The sequence below is a fragment of the Cryptomeria japonica genome, chromosome 7, assembly GCF_030272615.1.
Source record: "Cryptomeria japonica chromosome 7, Sugi_1.0, whole genome shotgun sequence".
Taxonomy (NCBI): Eukaryota; Viridiplantae; Streptophyta; class Pinopsida; order Cupressales; family Cupressaceae; genus Cryptomeria; species Cryptomeria japonica.
The window spans coordinates 727,934,619-727,958,403 of record NC_081411.1 but is presented as its reverse complement, the minus strand read 5'-3'; the positions used below and the strand labels follow the sequence as shown (position 1 = coordinate 727,958,403).

At 33.5% G+C, this 23,785-nt stretch overlaps 1 protein-coding gene across 3 annotated transcripts; it reads left to right on the top strand.

The window, feature by feature from the left end:
* Positions 1-1,008: 1,008 nt before the first annotated feature.
* LOC131049271 (putative UPF0481 protein At3g02645) lies at positions 1,009-13,763 on the top strand. Of its 3 annotated transcripts, none has more exons than XM_057983319.2 (2): positions 1,009-1,955; positions 2,184-2,975. In XM_057983319.2, exons 1-2 carry the CDS (start codon positions 1,225-1,227, stop codon positions 2,791-2,793), a joined length of 1,341 nt encoding a protein of 446 aa, XP_057839302.1. In that variant the 5' UTR covers positions 1,009-1,224; the 3' UTR covers positions 2,794-2,975. The 3 variants fall into 3 exon arrangements, with proteins under 3 accessions (XP_057839302.1, XP_057839301.2, XP_057839303.1); XM_057983318.2 differs by adding an exon at positions 12,652-13,763 and having other exon boundaries at positions 1,011-2,552; XM_057983320.2 differs by adding an exon at positions 4,222-4,613 and having other exon boundaries at positions 1,013-2,552.
* Positions 13,764-23,785: the final 10,022 nt, after the last annotated feature.

Below are 23,785 nucleotides of genomic sequence, written 5' to 3'. Positions count from 1 at the left end.
TTTGGGCCAGCGATGGTTATCCATGTTTTCAACCTTCTTTAAATAGCTTATTAGCCGAATTATTGCCGATGCCTCCAATGGGAAAGTTCCTACTTCAGCCAAAAGGATTTCATATGGAACTGTGGATTTAACTTTGAGATTGTTGGTTATTAGATGCTTTTGGATTCTTTCTAGTTGTCTCCAACTGCAGTTTGAAATGTTGCTTCCCCACACTTCACAACCATAAAGGACAACCGGTGTAACTAGCAAACCAAAAAGAATTTTCTTGGTTTTCCAATCCCAAAGCTCAGCTTTTCTGCATCTATTTTGGAGTAAGTATGAGGCTTCCCAACCTCCTTGTATCCTTTTCGTTCTACGAGTCTCCCAATTGAGCTTATACTGGAAGTCAATCCCAAGATACTTGTATTCTTTTACAATTTCTAATGCGTTGTCTTCAAAAATAAAGGTAATTTGCTTATCTTTTCTACATAGTGAGAAAATCATGATTTTGGTCTCGGAGATGTTCACTTGCATCCCAACCTCCCACAAAAGTGTTCTAAGGCCTTCAAATGTTCTCTCAACCCATGAGCTGTTTTTTAAATTAGTATAAGATCATCTATAAGAATAGTTGGGGGAAGACAATCAAAAGAAGATAGTCCTCCATTCACGGGGTAGGTAGCGCATTGATGGGGTGATACATTCACGGGGCGCCATAAAAGTACGTGGAGAACGAGGATAAGAAAAGATGAAAAGCAACGAAAAAGGTTAAAGAAAACGGGCAGGATTCATCCATTCGTCTTGCATCGGCGTAATAACAAGTTGCATTGGATTCCAAAAAGAATCTAAGAGTCTTGTGACATCGATTGTAATTACATTTTCATGTCGAGCAAGATTGATGTGAGAGTCCAGCTAAATATCCACTAATTTGAGCCACTTCAATAAGCATCATACCTCAGACAAGCAGTGAAATTAAAATTGATGTAAGGTGCAGGTTCCATCAGTAGAGCTCAGACCTGTATGTACACTGCCCCGTGGATCATTAGGGACAGATTTGCTCAAATCTAGTCTATTTTCTTTACTGAGCACCCGTACCTAGCTTGTCAATTTGTAATCCAGCGTCAAGATTCCACCTCCACGAGCATCGTGCTTGGATAAGGAAAACACAAAGCATTCATTGCATTGTGAGTGTATAGAGGACATCTTTATTTAGCATGGTTAAACGCTTCTCTAAAGTTGTCTTAGAAGATGGGGAAAAAGGAGAAGGAGAAAGAAGACTCCGAGTGGATTGTTCAGGTTGAATCAAGTTTAGAGGAAGAAACCAGACCAGACAAATCCCACCAGGGTTTCATTCATACCGTTCCAAAATGTCTCGTGTGCAATAAGACTCGACTCTTCTATCATCCTCAAGTCATCTCCTTCGGGCCTTACCATTTCCGAAAAGAAGATGTACCTAATGATGACATGGAACTTCTTAAGTCAGAAGTGGCAAGGAAAATGCACCTTAAAATCATCTGGAAAGGTGGCTTAAAATCGGTGATGGAAAAGTTCAGGGAGAAAATTGTCCAGGATAGAATAAAGCAAAGCTATGCTAATGAATTTAAGCTTAGCAGTGAGGTGTGTGCGTGGATGATGGTGAGGGATGCCTGTTTTCTTCTAGAAGTCCTCCACAGGTTTGGAAAAGGTGAAGATCCAGGGGAAACAGTGCCGGTTTTCATGGACAGTATTCTAAGCAGGGAACGACATCATCCTCTGTTGACAGAAATTGTGAAAGATATGCTCAAGATGGAAAATCAGCTACCATTCTGGGTTTTGAAGAAAATCAGGTTCGAAATTTTGGGGTCAAATGATGATATCTGGTTTGAGTCGGCACTAAAATTTTTATCCCCCATCAAAGTAGCAGAAGGCAGGAATCGGGAATATCACAAAGAATCTCATATCTTGCAATTGCTTCATGACTACATTGTTGACACTGACAGGCAAGTCCCCGCCTCCTCCAATCTCCAGTCAGTTGGCTGTGGGATTAAAGAATTGAACTTTCACAAAATTATGCCCAGAAGCATTCGTAGAAAATGGCTATTTGCACTGATTTTCTTTCCAGTTTTTGTTGTCTTGTCCATATTGGGGATCATATTTGTCATTTTGCACTATATTAAGAACCACATCTTTGACATTTTGTACTCTATTGTGAACTGCTTATCCCATAGAGAAGAGGAGACAGAAAAACATGTTCCATCTATAGTGGATCTAAGAAGGGGAGGAATGAAATTCAAGAAACTGGAGGGTGGAATTAGTCAAATTAAGTTCAACAAGAATAATTCCACGCTGTATTTGCCTGAGTTCAAAGTAGATGACAGATCAGAAGTGATACTGAGAAACCTGATTGCCCTGGAAATCTGCTCGCAAGAAAAGCAGAAACCCATTACAAGGTATGCCATTCTAATGAACGACCTGGTTGACAGAAGTCGGGACGTGGAAATCTTGAGACTTGAGGACATCATCACCGGCAAGCTTGGAACTGACGATGAGATCAGTAAGCTTTGGAATTCTATGGTGTCGCCCACAGAAATGCCCAGGTACGATTCTATTGATAAAGCTGCTGAATCCATAAATCGTTACCACAAAAAGTGGCAGAAAGGTCTAGCTATTCTTAGACATCGTCGTTTATGGGGTGATTTTATTGGGCTGCTGTTAGAGTTTATTACGACTTATGGTTCAAGGCCATGGTGGTTTTGCTCTGGTTTGATCGTACTTGTTGTTTTAGTGTTAACAGCTGTACAAGTAATTTGCCTTTTTAAATCTTGTCAGCATAGATAGACAATTTTCTGTTTTATTCTGCACTATCTAGATGCTTGTGACATGGATTTTCTCATTAAATCAAATGTGTTTTAGTAACATAAATAGACAGTTAAGCCTTCTACTGCTACTAAAAGAAAATTACTTGATTTTTGTAAAGAATTACAGTAACAGCTTAAAGAGTAGTGATGTTTAACGTGCAACTTATTATTCTTCATATTTATGTTTATGCCAGCTATTGAGTTTTGAAACTTAAGTTTATATCTGTTAATGCATATTTAAGTGATCTGCTTCTCTAAAGATCAAAGAATTCTGTTTTCTTTATACTTTCAATTTTTTTTTCTTTTTCTTTTTTTTTTTTGTCAAAAATCTTATGAGTTAAGTAATATTGTTTTTTTCTATATAAATGTAAATGATTAAAAAAAAATTAAATAAGATTTTTTTTTTATAAAATAAACATATAAATAAAAATGATAGCAATAAAATTTCTTTATATTATTATAAGATTCATTCTTTGTCAAAAACAAACAAGCAATTAATTTAGTTATATCTATGTGATGTGGATAAATGTTTGTATTTCTAGAAGTATTAATTCTCATTTAATATATAGGACTCTTTCAAGAGCTTCTAAGATTTTGAGATAATGTAGAGGAGAAAAGTGTAATTTTTATCTTATCATTTCCTTATTTTAAATAATTGTTTATGAATGTCATTATGTATGATTCTAGTACACATTTAAGTTTCTTAGGTGCACTCACTAACTCCTTAAATCCCTTATTTTAGTATACTAAATCACTCATCTCAAAATACATCTGACTAGGTTGTCAACTTTATCACTTATATAAGATTGTAGGTATAATCTTGTACATCAACACCAAAACTGTAAATTGTGCATCCATGGTTTCATAATTAAAGACACCATCCTATAATAATTACACAAAATAAGAGTCCATGAGCATATAATCAAACGATCATGAATGAGTGCATATTCTCTTACAACAATTAGTTAGATGCCAATTGATATCATATATTGCCATTCAATAAATTGACATTTTTGTCATTCTTGCAAAGACACATATTTGTCACAGCTTGCATTTGAATAATCGGTATCATACATTTGACTAAACCATAACTATTAATTAGCAATTGATATTTATTGTCACCATTATTTATCTTTTATTCATTATTGTAAAGTTATTCAGGAGACTAAAATCAAGATTAAGGAAATTTAAGCACTTATAATAGGATTACAATACTAGTCCTTAGCCCCACATTAAGGTGAATATTTTTTGAGGTGAAGATAGGTAATGTGAAGATTTTTGTCCATCCAAAATCAAGATTAGTGTCAAATAGAAAAGTGTCAACTTTAATCTTGTGTTTATTTCTTATTGAGAGTCTAGAGAGGCTATTTTTTTGAAGGAAAGTGAATCTTGGATGTTGGCCATGCAGATTGAGATGATTGTGTTGGACAATTATGACATGTAGGATATTTATAGTTTTCTCAAGGAAATAAAGCCTCTTGGTTGCAAGTGGGTATTCAAGAAGAAATTTGGAGAAGATGGTTAGTTAATTCGATACAACACTAGACTCTTGGCCAAGGGCTACTCTTTGAGAGAAATAGAGAGTTGATTTTGGTTAAATTTTCTCTCCCGAGTGCCAATTATTTATAGTTGATGGCAGTATCTAATTCCTACAATAATTGGTTAAATTTTCTTTCCTATTTCTAAGTGAGCCTCTATTAGATTCCTATTATCTATTGTTGCTACTTGTGATTTTGAACATGAGAAAGTGTATGTTGAAACTAATTTCTTGCACGAGGATGTTAAGGAGGATATTACATGTGATAATCTAACAGTTTTTATATGAAAGGTAAATAACACTTGATTTGAAAGTTAAAACAATAATTTTATGGTCCAAAACAATCACCCAAGGTGCGGTACCATAATTTTAATGTCTTTACATTATGAAGAGGATCATTGTGTTTATATTAATGATTTTGATTACGTAAAAAATAGGTTTTGAAGGGACCTGAAACCCTTTAACAAAATTCTACAAAAAAAGCTGCATAAAGATATGTCCATTAAAAAAAACCCAAGAGTCAGCAAAAGACTAGCAAAAAGCCAAAACCTAGCAAAGAGACAACAAAAAAGGAAGAAACTAGTACAAATTTTTAAGGGACTTCACGACCTCTATTTCTAGATGAGTCATGTTTAGAGAAATTTTTTTGAGTTCCGTAATTTCCTAGTTTGCAGATTTCTTCTTCAAATTGTCTCTGGTTCTTTTAGATGGCCCAGTCATTTCCTCCTATTTTTTTTATCTATGGAATCCACATCCAAAGTAGCCCCTTTCTGATGGAGAGTTTCTAATTTCCCTACCATAGTATTTATTCTCTCAACAGAGTTCTTCATCACTTTGTGACTGTAAGTAACCAAAGAAATAAGGCTCTCATTAACTTTCTAAAATTTATTCTCCATTTGACTCAATCTTTCTTTATACTCTTTCTTGAGTTTATCTTCCAGACAAGAGATTATGATGTCATAATATTTCTTCATATCACTTACAGTGCTCACTTTTTTATGCATGGAGTCCACAATTGATTTTCTCTGGTCCACCGTCCACTATTTCGCACCTTGATTTTCTTGTTTTCTATTGATTGCCCGAAGTTTGATATTGATGTCCTTGAGCTCATGGAAAGCCCATTTAAATATCTTGAAGTTATCAACAGATGAATCATGGGCAATGGCCAGGACATCGTTTGTGTTCTCTCTATCCAAGTTGAGAAAAGAGGAATTTGTATTGAGATCATTTGGGAAGGGGGGTCTATCACTCCTGATGAGGGTAGGAATGAACTTATCCAAGGTAAAGTTGTGGGAGGGCAGATAATCAAAATTAGATGTAGACACAGGGGATGCTCTGCCTCTCATAACTTTGTGACCAATCTTCAAGGAAGAGTCCGACCAAGAATCAGACTCTTCCATCTCAGTATTCCATTCATCCTCATCAGAGGGAAGGCTAACATGATCATTTTCCTCAGAATCACTAGAACCTTCAGGAACCTTAGATGAGGGAGAGATCATGGTTTTAATATGTTCATCGATCAAGAATAGCAAACCCCCATGAAGGATAGGATATTTTTTGTTCTTCCTATGGTCTTTGATTTTGGCATTGATAGACACAAGCAAGAAGAAGGGAAAAGAAATATGCACTTTATGCCTAAAGTGGTTTAGCAAGACAAAATGATGCCCAAAGGCCCTAGTATATCTACCATTTAGGGTAACATACTTCATTAAAACAACAAGAACAAAGTGCAAAATAGATTTGATTTTACCTGTGTCATAGCTTTTCTTATCCACTTTAGCTAGCTTTTTCCTTTCCTTCTCATTTTTGGGAAATCTTTTAACAGAAAAATCTGACATTTTCCTGTCTATGTAGAATTTTGCACTATCCACTGATAGACTTGTGACCTTGAAAATTAACTTCTCATCAATCTCAACTTTCTTACCACCAATTTGGATTTTACCATCTTTCAAATCCTTGGCAAATTTCTTTGTGATATTGACATCTACACCATGCAATCTTTGTATGAAGGGGGTAAGCCTACCACAATCCAATATGTTCCATATGGTTTTATTCTTCCTAATCTCATCGCAATTCAATGGTTCAACACTTTTCCTTTTGCCTCCCATGGCATCAACAATGGTTGTAGAGCGCAAGGCAAGAAAAATCTAGAAGAGGCCACAAAATAACTAGATCGTGTGTGAAGCAATTAGGAATAGCAATAGAATGACACACTTAATCATAAAAATATGAGGCATCGTATATAGAGGTGACATAGGAATTTCTTGAAAAATGATGGCTTGTCTCGCCTGGGCTAAATTATATAGCAACAAGGCCTTAACTTCAAATGAGAACCAATCACCAAGCCTCCATACTTTTTCATCATTACTTTTTATGCCCACATTAGCAAAGTGGTTAGCCAACACATTAACTTCACAATAGGCATGGGAAATTTTAAGTTTTTGGAATGACTTTATAATATCCATAGATTTCTTGATCCAAGTTTTGATATTCCAAGAAGGTTTTTCTTTTCCCTTTATGTAAGGACCTCCATAATTTCAAAATAACATAATTCCCATAATTCATAGGAAAATTCATAAAACAAAGAATTCAATATTCCACATTTCTAGATATACAAGAATGGAGACTTAAAATTTGCATTTCAACATAAACATTTAATACACAACCTATAACAAGGCTAAACATAAGTGAGCATGTACCTTTACAATAGACCACAAGGTCAATTTTAAGAATACATAGGAAACAAATTGTGAAGATCACCAAGACAAGGACTCTGACATTTGTCTCCCACAATCACATCAGCGACGAGAACATTGTCGAAGCACATATCCACCCTACCACGAAGTAGTTACACTTCCCCGAAATATTTCATGATACGAAAGATACTTGACCCAACACGAGGTAGACTAACAATGCAAATCTGACAAGAGTAATGTAATAGTGCAATATGACGTATCTATATCTAAGATAATATAACATCATGGTTACATAAGAATGCATCTTAAGCATACATAGCTTACATGAGCATATATGTGCATAAAATCGTGAATCCATCCACTTGATAACTTATCAAGGATCTTAATTTCAATCAAACCTCCATTAATTGTAAAATCCAATTAGAATAATAATTCAATTTACTCAACTTTTCAAGAAATATAAGACTAGAATCATAGGTGATACTAGACCACATCTTTGCATACATAAGTCTAGAAGAGTATTCAAGAGTATCTATAAGAAAACATATAAGAGTCTCATAAAAAAATATAAGGATATTGAACATGAAGACATAGAATGGTCAGTCCCACGTGACGTAAAGTGGATGCATGTGATCGCATCAAACATAATTGCTTCATATTCTAACTCATAATTGTTTTATAAGTAGTGACAATGGGAGCTTCAAAATTGAACATGGGCATTCGTCAAACTGTTATAGAATTGCTCAAGTTTTTGTATGTAAAATGTGTTTTTTTATTTTATGTATTCTTTCTTTATTTGTATAGCTTTGATGCTTGGCATAAGGATTGTGGGATTTGTAATGACATTCCTTTGGGAAGAGATTTAAATATCTAGAGTCCATCTCCCATGCTTAAATTTCTATGCCTTTTTAAGTAAGGATTTTGAGAATCATGTTTTATGGGTACATGTTATATATTCTTCCTAAAGTCTAACAAATACATTTTTAAAGATACATCATCTTATATACTTGGTTTTGAAGTGTCATCATGTTTTTATACCTATCCTAAATTGTCCTTGATGCTCAACTCCTTGATTTAATTTAATATTTTTTTAAGAGTTGGGTTTGTAGTCCTACACTTAGTTTAGTATTATTTTTGTTTTCCTTGTAGTATTTTATCGTGAACATTGTGCACTTGGTTATCATATTTGGAACTTTCTTTTATGTCACTCTTATATGCATGTTATTTTTTATTCTTTTAAAGTTTGATCCCCAATAACTCAAAGTGTTTCACTCCTTTTCTATCATGACTTCATGATAACCTTCATTGAGATATTTGTTATAAAGTACCTTTGGTTACCAAACCGTAATAATTTTCAAAGAATTACTCTATTGGGTTCAAGGATTGGTTTTTATTTGAGTATAACACCTTCTACAAGAAATTGAACACTTTAGTATCACTCAATCTTATGCTTCTCAATATGTTGTTAGGAATCAAAACTATTAGATCCTTGATTCCTATAATATGGATAATGATGAGATCTTGAACACAAAGACAATGATTAATTCAGACTGCTAAGACCTATAAATAAAGGTACCTTGGAATTGATTGATTTTTTGGATTGATCATGATTTTTAGGATAAATAAGTGTTGTTGTTTCTACATGAGTTTCTTGTATCAAAAGAGCCACCAACACCACCCAATTATACCAAGGCACTAATCTTCTTATAAGTGGTTACTATAACATATCATACTTAATTTTAAAATATATTATTCATAATATTTTTTTTCCTTTCTGTTATGGCAGTGAACTTGCATAACCTTCTATTCCTTAAATGTCAATATTTCTTAAGAGCCTTTCTTAGAATAATCTACATAAGGTTATCCCCTGTTGTTTGTTTAATATATCATGTATGAAGTATTCCCTCTAATTAAAACACCTTTGGGGTCCATGAAATTGATTTATAAGTAGTTCATGACACGTTCTATCCTATAATTATACTATTTTTTTTTTGTCTTGGATAGGGAAAATTACACAATAAAATTTAGTAAATTTTATCATGGATTTCGTTTTCATATGGTGGATTTTCTCTTGAGGATTTTAAGAATAATTATTGAAATGGTACATTTAAAGAATATATTTTTCTTCGAATACCATTTAGATAATTGAAAAGATAATATTGTGTGTGACTTGTGATGTTATTGAAATGGTATTGGAAGGAAAAAATATTCTTTAAATTTACTAGCTAGATAATATGGAGCTTGAGTTGATTTTGGATCCTTAGTTCTTACATGCAATTAAGTTGTATTTTACCTTCAATTTAATTCCAAGTTTTTTAACGTTGATTTATGAATGGATATAATTAACATCCCACCCCATGTAAAAGAAATTGAAATTTGTTTAGATTTGTATCATCCCTTGGAGAGATTAAAAAGATTTTAATTATTTTTATAATTTTATAATGCTAAATATATATTGAAGGGAATGCTTATCATTAATGTTCTAAGACTCTAATGTAATATCATTATGTTCATGTGTGTTGTGTAATGCCACATAGTCAAAGAATTGACTTAGATCCTTCACATTTTTTCCTAATTTAGGACTAAGATAAGATATCAATAATTAATGTGTAAATTAAAAGTTTAGGGAACAAAGCATAAGTTATGTCTAGGTTTGAATATACTTTTCATGAGCTTATTTCTTGATATATTTTTTAGTTTAGGTTCTTAGTTCATGCCTCGTCTATTTACAATATTTCCTCTATTTTTTATTCTCTCCTTCCTCAACACTCTTCCTATAATAAAAGCATCTTCTACACAATTACCAACACATTGAAAGATATCTACCCTACCCTCTACCAATCCTCAAATTTTATAGAGGATAGAAATGTTTTAGTTGTAAACTTTAGTGAATGTCATGTGATGTTTTCATCTCTCCACATACCAAACTTTAGGCTACGAGATCAAAATTGATACAATTGTAATGCAAGGTTTCAACTGACAGTATGTCTAATCATATAGCAAAGAGACTCACAATAGAAAATATACTTGCAACAAGAAATAAGATTATCATTTAATAAAATAATACATTCAAAACTTTAACCCAAAATAATATAAAACAAAAATAAGTATTAATCTACATCTATATGTTCTAAACATGAAAAACAAGAATATAGATGAAAACAAGAACATAATGAAGAATGGCATGGTGAAAAATAATTTTGAATGAACTTACCATCTTTGTCAATAGAAAAATATGGATTTAGTGTAAAGATTAAGTTGACACTCAGAGAAACATTAACCTATATTGAAATATCTTTATCTAAATTAAAGTAAAACATTGATTTAAAGTAAGATTTTTTTTTTCCACTTAAATGTTCGGTTTACTTCTTTGCATACACGCCTAGTAGGCCAATTGCAGCTACAACGTCTAAAAAAATATCCTCTATCGTTTATCCTCTAATTATTGGATGTCCATACTGTGTTCCAAAGTTACCATTTTCGCACAGGCTGGGAGGATGCTGGCAAAGTTTGTGGAGTTTGGCTTTATACCAGCCAATCGCCTTAGTTTTGGAAGTTTTTAAGTCCTTTTTGCCAAATGCATATTGTGCATAGCCTCCAATCAAATCATTCCCCGGAACCACATATCTCTGAGGCATCAATTAAGCAGTTCACTTGCCTGGTCTATGGTTCCATATTTTGGATACAAAAAATCATGCTTTTCTATTATAGTTCGATGGATGCCCGTGTCCTGTTTTGAAGCTCCCATTGTCGTCGCTTATAAAACAATCATGCGTTAGAATATGAAGCAGCAATGTTTTATTCGACCACGCCCTGAGCAATATCTCCATCATTTCCGTTCATTAGAATGGCATACCTTGTAATGGGTTTCTACTCTTCTTGGGAGCAAATTTCCAGGGCAATCAGCTTCTTCAGTATCACCTCCGACCTTTCATCTACTTTTAACTGGGGCAAATACAGTGTGGAATTGCTCTTGTTGAACTTAATTTGACTAATTCCACCCTCCAGTTTCTTCAATTTCATTCCTCCCCTTCTTAGCTCCCCAATAGATGGAACATGTTCTTCTGTCTCCTCGTCTCCCGGATAGGCAGTTCATAATAGAGTACAAAATGCAAATATGTGGCTCTTAATATAGTGGAAACTAACAAATACGATCCACAATATGAACGAAATGATAAAAACTGGAAGGAAAATGAGTGCTAGCCATTTTTTCTGAATGGTTGTCACAACCCTTCTTTTCCTTATTTAGTTATATTTAAGTACAATTTTGTTTGAAAATTAATATAGCTTGTTTGAAAAATAAAAATGCCTTTATTAAGAAATAAAACGTCTTTATTATTTATAAATTTAATATCCTTTTTTAAATAAATAAATAAAACAAATAATAATAAATGTATATATATAAGTCTCTATATATAAATGATTCTATTTATTATACTTAATAATTACTTTATTATAAAGAATATTTTATTTTTAAAAAGGTATATTTATTTAAAAATAGTTATTAATGAAAGTTTATAATTATTAAATAAATATATAATGCATGATCTTTTTAATAAAGAAAGTAACTAATAAAAAAATAAAATAAAAATAAGAACTTTAAAAAGAGGAAGTTAAAGTATTCCTTTTATAAATAAAATAAGAAAGGTTAATACGTGTTATTTTTTATAGTACAGATTTAAGTTTAGATAAAGGAGATCTTTCTTATACATAAATCAAAATTATTTGACTTGCAAATCATAAACATGTAAGCTAATACATGCGGCGGGGCAAATTAATTAAAGTTGGGAAGAGCCAAAATAGCAACGGCTATTTCTTTTTAATAGAATTGTATTTCCTTGTAAGAGGATGGAATCTTATGGCAGACGTAGATGGTTTTTCTTATACAGAAGATATACTGTATAAGACATTGAATTTACCAGTAATCTTTGCAAACTAATATCTTTTTAATAATAATTTTTCTCATTAGTATTGAAGATTGTCTACCAATATGTGTGTATTCATAGCATCTGACAGAGCACAGCTGTAAGATTTAATTGACTTTATTAATTCGAACTTATCAAAAAAAGTATCTGTAGTATTAGATGTGCTGTCCATATTCTACAGTGGATGTATCTATTCTGGTTCCAAAAAGACAGTGCAGAGTAAGTCATTGACTAATCTGTCACTAACACGCTGTAGGAAAGATCTATTCTAAAACTAGAATAGCTTCAACCAAGATTTATTATGTGATAGTAGCCCATACTGATTTATTATGTGACAGTAGTCCATACTGATGAATTATGTGACAGTAGCCCATTCAGATTTACTGTGTTGACCGTAGTCCATACGCAGACGGGTTCAATAATTTTTTTTAATAGAGAAATTCATAAGTGATAGAGGGAGATGGCATTGGTTTTGTTTTTTTTTTGGGTGGGAGGGAGCCCAGCTCTGTAGAGCTGTTAAGAGTTGCATGAAGTCTAAATATAATGGTGTCTGTGTGTTTCTTGAGCAATATGAATTACTTTTCTGTTATATTCATCTGGAGTGTGGATAGTTACACTTGGAACAGAGATTCTTATTAACAATCTAATTTTATTCTGCAACATCTTTACCATTAGCGCAGACAACGAACTATGGGAATGATGCATAGTAGAAGGGAAGGGCGGAAGGATACCCAAAGCATCCCTTAAGGCAGGAATCAAACTGTTTTTCTGTAGCGAGTTACTTTGCGTACCTTTGAGGAAATGATCGAAACACCATTTTGTTGGTCATAATTGATTAGAAGAAAATTTGAATTATATTTTTTAGTTTGTCTATACGTTAGTAAATTGCATTTTTGAAGGCCTTCTGGTTATTTTTAGGCCTAGCAAGTTGCCAACTCTTGGAGACCTTTCCAACGAGTTAAACAACTTGTAATTTTGAGTCCCCACAGAAAGTTATCCCTAGTTGAAGTTAGGATAAAATTTCATATAGTTTTTTTGAAAATTTTGTAGTTTTTAGATTTTATTATGTAATAAACAAATGTGACTGTTGGACTTGGATTCTCAAGAGGATTTTGTGACCCTTGGAATCTCATGAGCTTCTATATGTTGGATTTTCGAATGGAATAGATTACTTTTTGGCTTGCTTCAATTCTATGCTTTCTGGTTCTTGTTAACAAAATTTACAATACCGCAGGTTCTCACTCAGATATTGTCATCCGAATTCATAATTCGGATCAATAATACCCTATTACCATAATTTTATTTGAATTGAATGTGTAATATTTTGCCCTGTAATTAAATTATACTCTGAATAGGTGAATGATTAGAGAGTTTGGGTCTCATTTTAGGAATGTGATACACAGTGTTTGCTAGTCTGGGCTTTCCCCTTTTTTCATGCATGGTAGTTCGTTGGCTATTCTTGTAATCTATCACGTTCTTCACAAGACTTCTACATGTCTGCTAGACTTCCCTAGCATCAACCATCTGGGAGTTAAACTAAATTGACTTCAGATGTAGTAAACTTAGTATGTTTTGGGAGAAGTCTGTAAAAATGAGACTGCAATGCCTTCAGACAATCCTTGTGTCCTCGTTTTGTATGCCCAAGCTTCATTGTGGCATAAACCAAGAGATTTCCTGTGCATATCTTGAGATTGCTTATGGATGTTGTTGGAAATATCCAATTGTTTTGTGCAGATTCAACTATCTTTGCAATAACTTCACATCTTCTTCTTAACTTCGCATCTTCTTCTTAAGCATTGCTTAGTCCTTTCAAGTAATTTGTGATCGGATTGTATGCTAGTATCAGGTGGTCTCTTACCTATTCAACAAACTATTAGAAGAATTTTATTTGGCATTCTATGATCAATCATGGCATGCTTTGCTCATTATTATATGTCTTCCATAAATCAACTTCTCCATTGTTGTTGCATATAATTACGCACACATAGGACCTCTTTGAGTGTAAAAGATAATGTACTTGTTAGTTATAAACGAGCAAAGAAATTAATACAAAACAGCAAAAAGCTAATAACATAAATGCAAACACAAGTTTAACGTGGTTCACCACTAAGTGGCTACGTCCACCAGAAATGCAGGGAGTTATTCTATTAATCGATAACGCAATATACAACTCTACAATACATGACTGTACACGTCTATATATACATTCACATTAAGGTTTGAAATGAAGAGTCTGGAGAAGACGAAAGGTCGTGACCATTGGGCTTCACATCCCAACAATCTCCCACTTGAAGCTCAATTGACACAGCCATGCCACAACATTCCCTACATTTCCAATTCTTCACCTCATAATCAGACGCATCAAAGACTTCAATTTCGCCAGATTTTGCTCACAGACACTGCAGATAAGTCTTTTCCAACTCAAATTTGAGTTATTAATTCTTTTGTCAAAAACATCTACCTTATCAAACACAAACTTGTAGATTAACCCACAATTAGGGATACCATGTTCTACAGGGTCAAAATAAACTCCTCCAACACGGTCACCTGCACCTATTCTCTCCTTCTCTGCAACAAAACCTTCTGCAATATAATCAGCAATCACGTTTGCCAAAGAAACTTCTCCTTTCAAAGCCATCACAACTACAACATATGAGGGAGCCAAATCTTGGCAATATCTGCCCCAAAGTGAATAAAATTCAACCATAACAGAAGTCTTTTGCATATCGTTTGTAACTTGTTTCAATATGTTAACAAGGATCAGAAAATTTGTCATGTCCCCATTGACTGCAACACCACTTGCCTCTGCCGATTCTCCAAAAAGAACAGCCCGCCCATATATTGCATGTGTCAGGAAGTGTTTCGAATTAGCAAAATACAAGGTGTCTTCAGTAGCACAATCTACTATTGTAATCGGGTCCTTCCCTTTATACAACATTTGCAAAACAAAAGTCGCGTCAGCTGGATTTCTAGTCTCGGATTCATCTACAACCAAACCGGCCAATTTGTTATCTTGGATTCTTCTTACTCTGTTGTTGCTATCGCTATGCAAAACATTGGAAATTACTTCTTTTGCACTAAGAACCCGATGCTTGGATTGTGCTTGGGCTTGACTCGGGAGTTTCCTTTTTATGCCCAGGTGTTCAGACAAAATGGGCGACTCACTGTTTAAAGCAGAGGTCAACCACAATCCCGTCGATCGCTGCACACGTGGACCTGATTGTCGTTCGACTGATGGTGAGTGCCCAACACTTTCTAAACTAATGCTCCGGCCATCACTTTGACCATGCATGGGAATTCCAAACTCTGTTTCAATTTTATTTGAACTATCCTCATCCTCCTGCGTCACCTTCACGGGCTCCAACCAGCACTGTCGTGACACCAGTGGATTGTCCTGAGTCATTTGCTCTACATGAGAAGCTTCTATAGCTTCAATATAATCAAAACATGGTGCCTTGATCTTGGCCTGTTCAAACAAATAATTGGCATTAACATTATTATTTCCCACTTGCGAGAACCGAAATGATCTACTGTGACCAGACCCCTCCAGGTCCTCTATTTCCACAATTCTAAACCTCTCTGATTGCGAAGGTGGGTAACGCGCCGATTCGCATACGGGCCTCAAGTAGCAAAATGAATGCCTTATCCCCTCATTTCGAGTCCCACACTCCTTATTCTGTTCCTCACAGTCTATGCCCAACTCCATAAAAATAGAATGGACCTCAACCAATTCTTTCTTCAGCTCTTTATTTCTTTTTTTTACAGAAAACTCCCACTTTTTGGTAAATTTCTCTTTCAATTCTGTCATTTCATCTTCCATACGACATATTCGCTCTGCGAGAATAAAATTTTCCTCTTGCAGTTTCTCAATTCGTTCGTATAGGTAATCTTTTGAGTTGTAGGCCTCACCTTCTTTAGGGTCATCTTCATTCGCCAGTTCCGAGACTGCATCCTCCTCACCTCAAGAGGCATCTTCCTCATCTTGGAAGGCAAATAAACCAGTCTCTTCTTCTTCAAACAACGAATACAACAAACCCTCTTCTTCTTCAAACGAAGTCTCCTTTTCCCAGCCATCCCACCAATGTCGTTTGGTTTCAACCTCCACTTGGACATCACTCTCTATCGAGTCTAGACTGCCAAGAAATTTTTCAATGACTTATTCGACTTCATCATCTGAATCGGCTTCATAAACTGAATCTTCAGTTTTTTTGTCGATAACATAAAAGCACCCAACTCTGGGATCAAACACAAAGTAAGGGCACCCAGATCTGGGATCAACTATCCAATTGGATCCCATCTCTGCTCAATATTTCGGATACCAATAGTTAGTTATAAACGAGCAAAGAAATTAATACAAAACAACAGAAAGCTAATAACATAAATGTAAACACAATTTTAACGTGGTTCACCACTAAGTGGCTACGTCCACCAGAAACGCAGGGAGTTATTCTATTAATCGATAACGCAATATACAACTCTACAATACATGACTGTACACGTCTATATATACTTTCACATTAAGGTTTGAAATGAAGAGTCTGGAGAAGACAAAAGGTCGTGACCGTTGGGCTTCACATCCCAACAGTACTCTCTATCTTTCTCGCTACAATTATAGTACCTCAGAAGATTAGATTGACATTTTTTCATGATTTAATCCACTCAGCCCTATCATGATGTAACTCATAGGATGCCGACATGCATGCTTATTCCCTTTTCCAAATCTCTTGTCCTTGCTCCCATTGAATTTGCACTTACACTAATTCTGTTACTTATCCACAGGAATGTGTTTAGCTGCAAGCATCATGGACTTTACACATAGATCATTTCATATATGTTCAATACTTGCTCAACTCATATTATAAATCTTGTGCAAAGAGACTAGGCAAATTAAGGCTCAGATTTTTAATAGAATGGAGTGGATGTCAATGTATGACCATATGTTAGTATAAATGTTCCTCTATGTTCTACAATTATACATTCAACAATATAGTGTTGAGTATCTATAAGAGACTAAAGTAAAATATTTTATTTCAAGATTTAAGGGGAATGGATATCAGTCAGATAGAAGGTATTGTAAGAAGTTTTCTTAATCTATTTAAAAGCCTAGAATATTTTTGTTAAGAAAATTAGTCATTATGTAGCATGAGAACCTATAGAACTCTACTTTATTCTAGAAAGATGTCGTAAATATAAATTCCAAATTAGAGATTCTTCCATGGTCTTAACAATGCTTGAAAGAGAAAGTAGACTTAATGGAGTACATGACTTGATTAGGGTGTAGAATGATATATGTTTATAAATGTATCTTTAGATTAGACCTTTTTTTGAGGGTTATTAAGTATGAGTGAGCCTTGCTAGAGAATGGTTGAATGTTTCAAATAAGAAAAGATTTTATTTAATGACTAAAAATAAGAGTAAGTTAGATTTTTTATTCAAGGTCATTAAGATGGTAGAGTTTTACACTTTTAAAGCAATTATTTATTGAATATATTGAACCATTATTTGGTGATATTGATTAAACCTAGCTAATAGATAAGACAACAAGATGATGACATAATCCATCATCATGATATTATTATATGAATATCCCTATAGAAATGAATTTAAGGAATTATGTGAAACAATGTTAAATTGGCAAATAGTGTATTTTAAGATAGGTCCACGGATGTGAGGAGTTACTTACTCAAATTGATATTTTACCTAAAAGTATAATATATGTTAGAAGGTTAGAAATTAATTATTGATCTTCATTAACAAGTAATTTGGGGTAATAAATTAAGTTGAGATATCTTATCCCCAGGATGATAAAATTTCTGATACTCATATGCTTATAATAAGACATGTGACCTAACAACCTTTGCTTAATGATTATGCAATAGTTCAAGATATATTGTGCAGTTGAAGTATTCCTTCATTACAAGTATAAATGCATAGTGCATTCCCATGTCATTGGTATGTATCCCACTTCTATTTATGTTTTTAAGATATATGCTCTTGTGCACAATTGACCTATATATATGAGAGTAATTAAATAGATATCGCATGGATTGATGTTTTATCTACTTATGTATGCTTGGTGCATATTGGGTATTCATTGTTTGATTATATAAGTTGGACGAGTGCCGAATATGGAGAAAAGTGAAGGATGAGTTTCTAGAGAGAGGTTTAATTCTCTGCTTTAACTCATATATCGATAGTCGACCCTAAAAGATCTTTGTCCAAAGTTTGTATAGATCTCTTAGTATATGCATGTTAATTGATTCACTATATTTTCACTATTCCATATCTTAGTGTCGTTACAATAGCATCTTAGATTGTAGATACACTAAGTTGCACCAAGTTCCATCCCCTGCCAGTTTCGAGTTGCTAGGCATCGTCATGCAGGGTTGGCGGTTCTTTGTGTCATGAAGAACTCCAGGGAAGCGTTAATGCTTGGCAGTTGGGTGGTAAACTGCTTCAGCAATGTTCTCACCCATGGTGTGTTTGTGGAAGATATATATTGGGAAGTCCTATCAGGATTATCATCGACTTTGTAAATTATGTATTGTTGCATTTGACCATATGGTCTTTTGTAAAGACAATCGATGTCTTATGTGTACTTATTTTTGAGCTTATGTAATTAACACTGTATCAAAATTTATTATCATGCTTCTATCCTCATCAAATGACATATTTATTTGATGTGTTTTTAATCATGCATGAGATTAAGTCTAATTATCTAGTTTAATATTTTTAAAATATGGAGGACCTTACAATGGTTTTGCATGTTGTTGTGGGATAGATCAATCCTTTTAATGTTGCCTAAAATATTCCCATGACAAACTGAGTGAGGATCGGAGGGGTCAAGGACTGGGCTGTCAACAATGTAGTCATGAAGCAATTGCAATATATGAGATTCTCTATTGTATTTCCACTTCCTCTCTTTTGCAACTTTGATAGGGGATAATTTTTTAGGGCTGACTCAAACTAGATATTATCATTTAATTCATAAATACAAAACCTGATTTTCTCTACTATGCAGAGTGGTAGTTGATTTTCCATCTTGAGCATGTCTTTAACAATTTCTATCAAATGTGCACATTTGATGTTTGATGTCGATTGACATCTAATGAATTGTTGTAAGAGAATATGATCCTTTGATTATATGCTCATTGTTTCCTATTTTGTGTAATTATTATGGGAAGGTCCCTTTAATTATGAAACCATAGATGCACAATTTTCAAATTTTGGTGCTCATGCTGATGAACAATAGTCATATTATGAGCCTTGAAAAAGTGAAATTTTAATTTTAAAAAATTGAAACGAGATCATACCTAGAATCTCATTTAAGGGATAGAATTCTAGGTTTTGCCCAATTCAATATGTGAAGGTATTGACAACCAACTCAAATGTGTTTTCAAACTGATGATTTAATATAACAAAGGATTATGGATCTGATGAGTGCATCCAAAAAACTAAAATGTGTACTAGAATCATGCATAATGACATTCATAAAATATAATCCAAAAAAAAAAGAAAAAAGTAAAATCTCTTTTGTCCTCTGCAATTATTTTAGAATGTTAGAATTCTAGATTGGGAGAGCTCTTCAAAAGGTTACTGTATAATATTTAATGTGAAATGAGAATTAATACTCGTAAAAATATAAACATTTAAATATTCCACATAGATATTATCAAATAAATTGATTATATATTTGTAAAAAAGAACAAATCTTATAATAATATGAATGATTCTTATCTTAAGATAGTATTATTACTGCCCTTTCTATTTATATAATTTCTTTTTCTTAAAAACCTTTCACTTCCATTTTTTTTCTATCAATTTATATTTCTCATAGAAAAAATAATATTACTATCTTATTCAAGACCTCATCTTGCCTTCAACAACTCTGAGATCTTTATCAGATATTTCCTTCTCTTTGTTGTTCATATTTCCCATCTTATTTCCCATCTTCAACGAGCTCCAGGGCCAATGTTCAGTCATGAAAATGTCCCCTCTAGAATTGAGCTGCCATCAATATTTCCCAAACCTCTATTTTAACTTTTACTGTTGTCATACTTTTACCGTGCTCTCTCTTTCCAAATACTTGTCATCCATTGAACAGACGAGGTCCCCTCTATTCTCGTTAACTCGTGCTTGCACCTAATTGAGTTGCACTGGTTATGCTGATAATATATTTATCAGGTAAAAAATCACATAATTTAAAAATTGTATTTATTAGTGATAATTATTTGTAATCTTAAAGAGTTAGTTTTAAAACATAAAAATGTAAAAATAAAAGAATACAAATTAATTTGAAAATATAAACTGTACAAATGTTTGTACAATATATGAAAATGATTAATTTAAAAAATTGATTACATTGAATACATTCATTATTAAATATTAAGATGTCTTTTTTGTTGTTGATGTCAATCATTTGAAGATGGCCTTGTCATTCATTGGAGTTGTTTTCTTAAAAATAAACTTATATTTGTGTATTGTATATAACTAAAGTTTTGTAATAGAAATTAAATGAATTAAATATGGTAATATTTCTAGAAAATAAAAAAATATTATTTTAATTACTTTAATATTTTAATTTAAGTGGTGAAGATGGCCTTGTCATTCTTTGGAGTTGTTTTTGCAAAATCAAGTTATATTTGTGTATTGTATATAACTAAAGTCTTGTAATAGAAATCAAATGAAGTAAATATGGTAATATTTTCTAGAAAATAGAAAACTATTATTTTAATTACTTTAATATATTAATTTAAGTGATGAACAAATTTGTTACCAAACAAATATAATAAAAATTAAAAATAATAGCTTAAATACTATATGGTTAAAAATAGGCTATTAATATAAATAGTATAGAAGTGATATAGAATGCATAAAAAGTGAGGGAGACGATTGAAGACCAATCTTGTGGACCTAACCTATATACATCCATAAATAATATAAATGAAAACCGTGTGTAATATTATTATATCTAATAATGTGGTATAATGTAATATAATATATTAATATTATAATGCATGTATATAACAATTATTTATATATATATATATATATATATATATATATATATATATATATATATATATATATATATAACGTATGCTAAACGTTTTAATGTGATTGACAATGATGGCATGACATGCCCACCAACTCCACATGAAATGATTTTGACTCAAAGCTATGAACCAATGAGGCCACAAACGAGGGCCTCATCCCCACACTTCACTTGTTCAAACCTGTGAGCACAATGGCCCAATAGGGGTTTGAACTTTGGTGGCCGCTTCACTAATGAAATGTTTTAACTGTGACACAACATGTCCAAAGACAATTATATATGATGTTTTATTATTATTATATTTTCATTAGCTACTATTTGACAAAGGCACATAGCTTCAAGGTTAGCCTTGATTGTGACAACCTATTTATTAGCTACAAAATTTATAGATCCATGAAGAGTAGAGGATACAACTCCCAAGGCATGAAGACATGGTCTACCCAGAAGAATATTGTAAGACAAAGCACCTGGCATCACATGTACAAGGGTTGGAATAGTAACAAGTCCAATGTTCAAGGACAATATGATCATTCCTACAATTATTTTACCATTGTTGTCAAATGCTCAAATGAATAGGAAGAAGCTGCCAAGGTGTTTGGATCCACCTTGATCTTTGGTAACAAATCCAGGCTATAAACATTGAGTGTCAAGCATGTGTCAACGAGTGTTCGTATAACATTGACACTGTTTGAATGAGCAATTATCATTAGAGGATCTACCAAATTTATCACTTCTAGAGGTGAAAGCTCATGAGGATAGAAAGTAATATTTGATGAATCCACACGAATATGATCCATCAATGTATTAGGTCTCAGCGGGAGTAACCTTAAGTTGCTCGATAAGATCATAATCACTAGTTCGCTTATCTGCTAGTAAAGGTGCTTAAGGAAGACTAGGCTGAGAAGGTAGTAAAGAAACTCGTGGTTGATCAAGAGTTTTCTTATTCCTCCAAGTATTATACATATGGGCAATTGCGTTGTAAGATGTCTGTTTAGATTGCATAAACCTTGTGTATAAATCAAAAGTTTCTCCTTTAAAATATTTTCCATTAATGCTTTTAAGTTTCTTTAGAGAAGGAATTGTTGTGGTCACATGAATGTAAGGTCTCTTTGGCCTTTGAGGCTCTGCAGAGACAACAATAAAATTCATAGACTTGTCATCTTCGGATAAGGATGTCGTGGAGGATGACACTTGTTTTACATCTCTTTTGGAAAGGGATGCTTCTAAGAAGTCATCTAAAACTTCATACAACATATATCAAAATCATCCTTAGAGAATTCCTTGTAAAAGCATCAAACTCTAAGAGAAAGAGATCTGACATTAAGCATTCACATCGGGTTCACCAAAATGTAGAGGAGGAGATTTGTCACCTCTAAGATGATAAATCATAGAGAACAAATCAAGATGCCACTACCTTACTTATACTGGGGCTAAGGGTGATCCAAGGGATAAGAAGAAAATAAAACTAAGCTAGTAGAGGAACAATTAAATGATTAAAGTATGAAAATGATCAAATATAGAAATCTGAACTAATAGTGCGATACAAAATTAAAAGTAGGTTATATCATAGAAAAAGGAAGGTCTTGGGTCTTGGACACACATGCGGTACACAGATGAAGAACACATATTTAAATGAAAGATACACAACAACTCTTTGCAAGTGCACAGAACTTGTTCGTCACATACACACACATAGACGGGGGAAAATGTTGGGGTTGTATAGGGGTCTGCCTTAGCCAGACCCCCGCTTTGGTGTTTCCACCTCCATGGACAACCAAATAGATAGATTGGATAAAAGATAATAGATAAACATGCAAATAGAAACTATAATCCACTTAATGGAAGCAAACCCCTATTGCAAGTAGATAAAATGATATGTATTGATAAGATAAATACACCTAGATAATAGATACACCTAGAGATATACTAGGTAAATTGCATGCAATGATAAAAGATAGATAAATGATAAAGAGAAGACAAGGTGTGTAACCAAACCCCCATTTTTGAGATATAAGCTTGATGAAGCTCAAGATACGTGCTTGTTGCAAGAGTGTTCTAGATAGAAGCTTCTTGATAGCACTTGTAAAGCCTTCAAGAGAGAATCAATGAGAGAGATCTAAGACAACCAAAGAGTAAAGCTAATAAATCAGGAGCCAACCAAAAGAAGTAGAAGAAGCCGTCCAAAATAGAACCCCTCAAAATGAGAAAAGAAAGGTTTTAAAAGATGGGAAGAGGTGAAGATGACCATTACAACCAGAAGCGAGGCACGCAACACACATTGGAAGGTGTTTGATCAGCTGCAAGAAGTGAGATTCCCTGGATCTACCAAGATGTTAGCACAACGCGCAAATGTCTGCGCAGTGCGCATATGCCTTCTCAAAGATAGGCCTAAATGGGGTATTGGGGCAAAAGGGGGCACTTTGTCTTTGAGGCTCATGATGTCAAAATGATGGAATTTTGATCACGAGTTCATCATTAATGCACTGGGTGCCATTCATAAGTGTCATAAATGCACTAGGTGCAATTTAGGACACTACACTCCTATAAGAATCTTTTAATTGAAAAGGCGAAGGAACATTGTAATAGATTTCTTTGAAATTTGTAGTGTATGGGTTTAGAAGGAACAAAGGGATTAGTAGATGAAGAAGGAATATCTTGTGGAGAAGAATTTCCCTTTCTTTCATCATGCATATCCTCTTTGGTTTGTTGGGAGGGAAGATCCTTATCATCTAAGGCCTCATATTTACTTAATGTTTTTG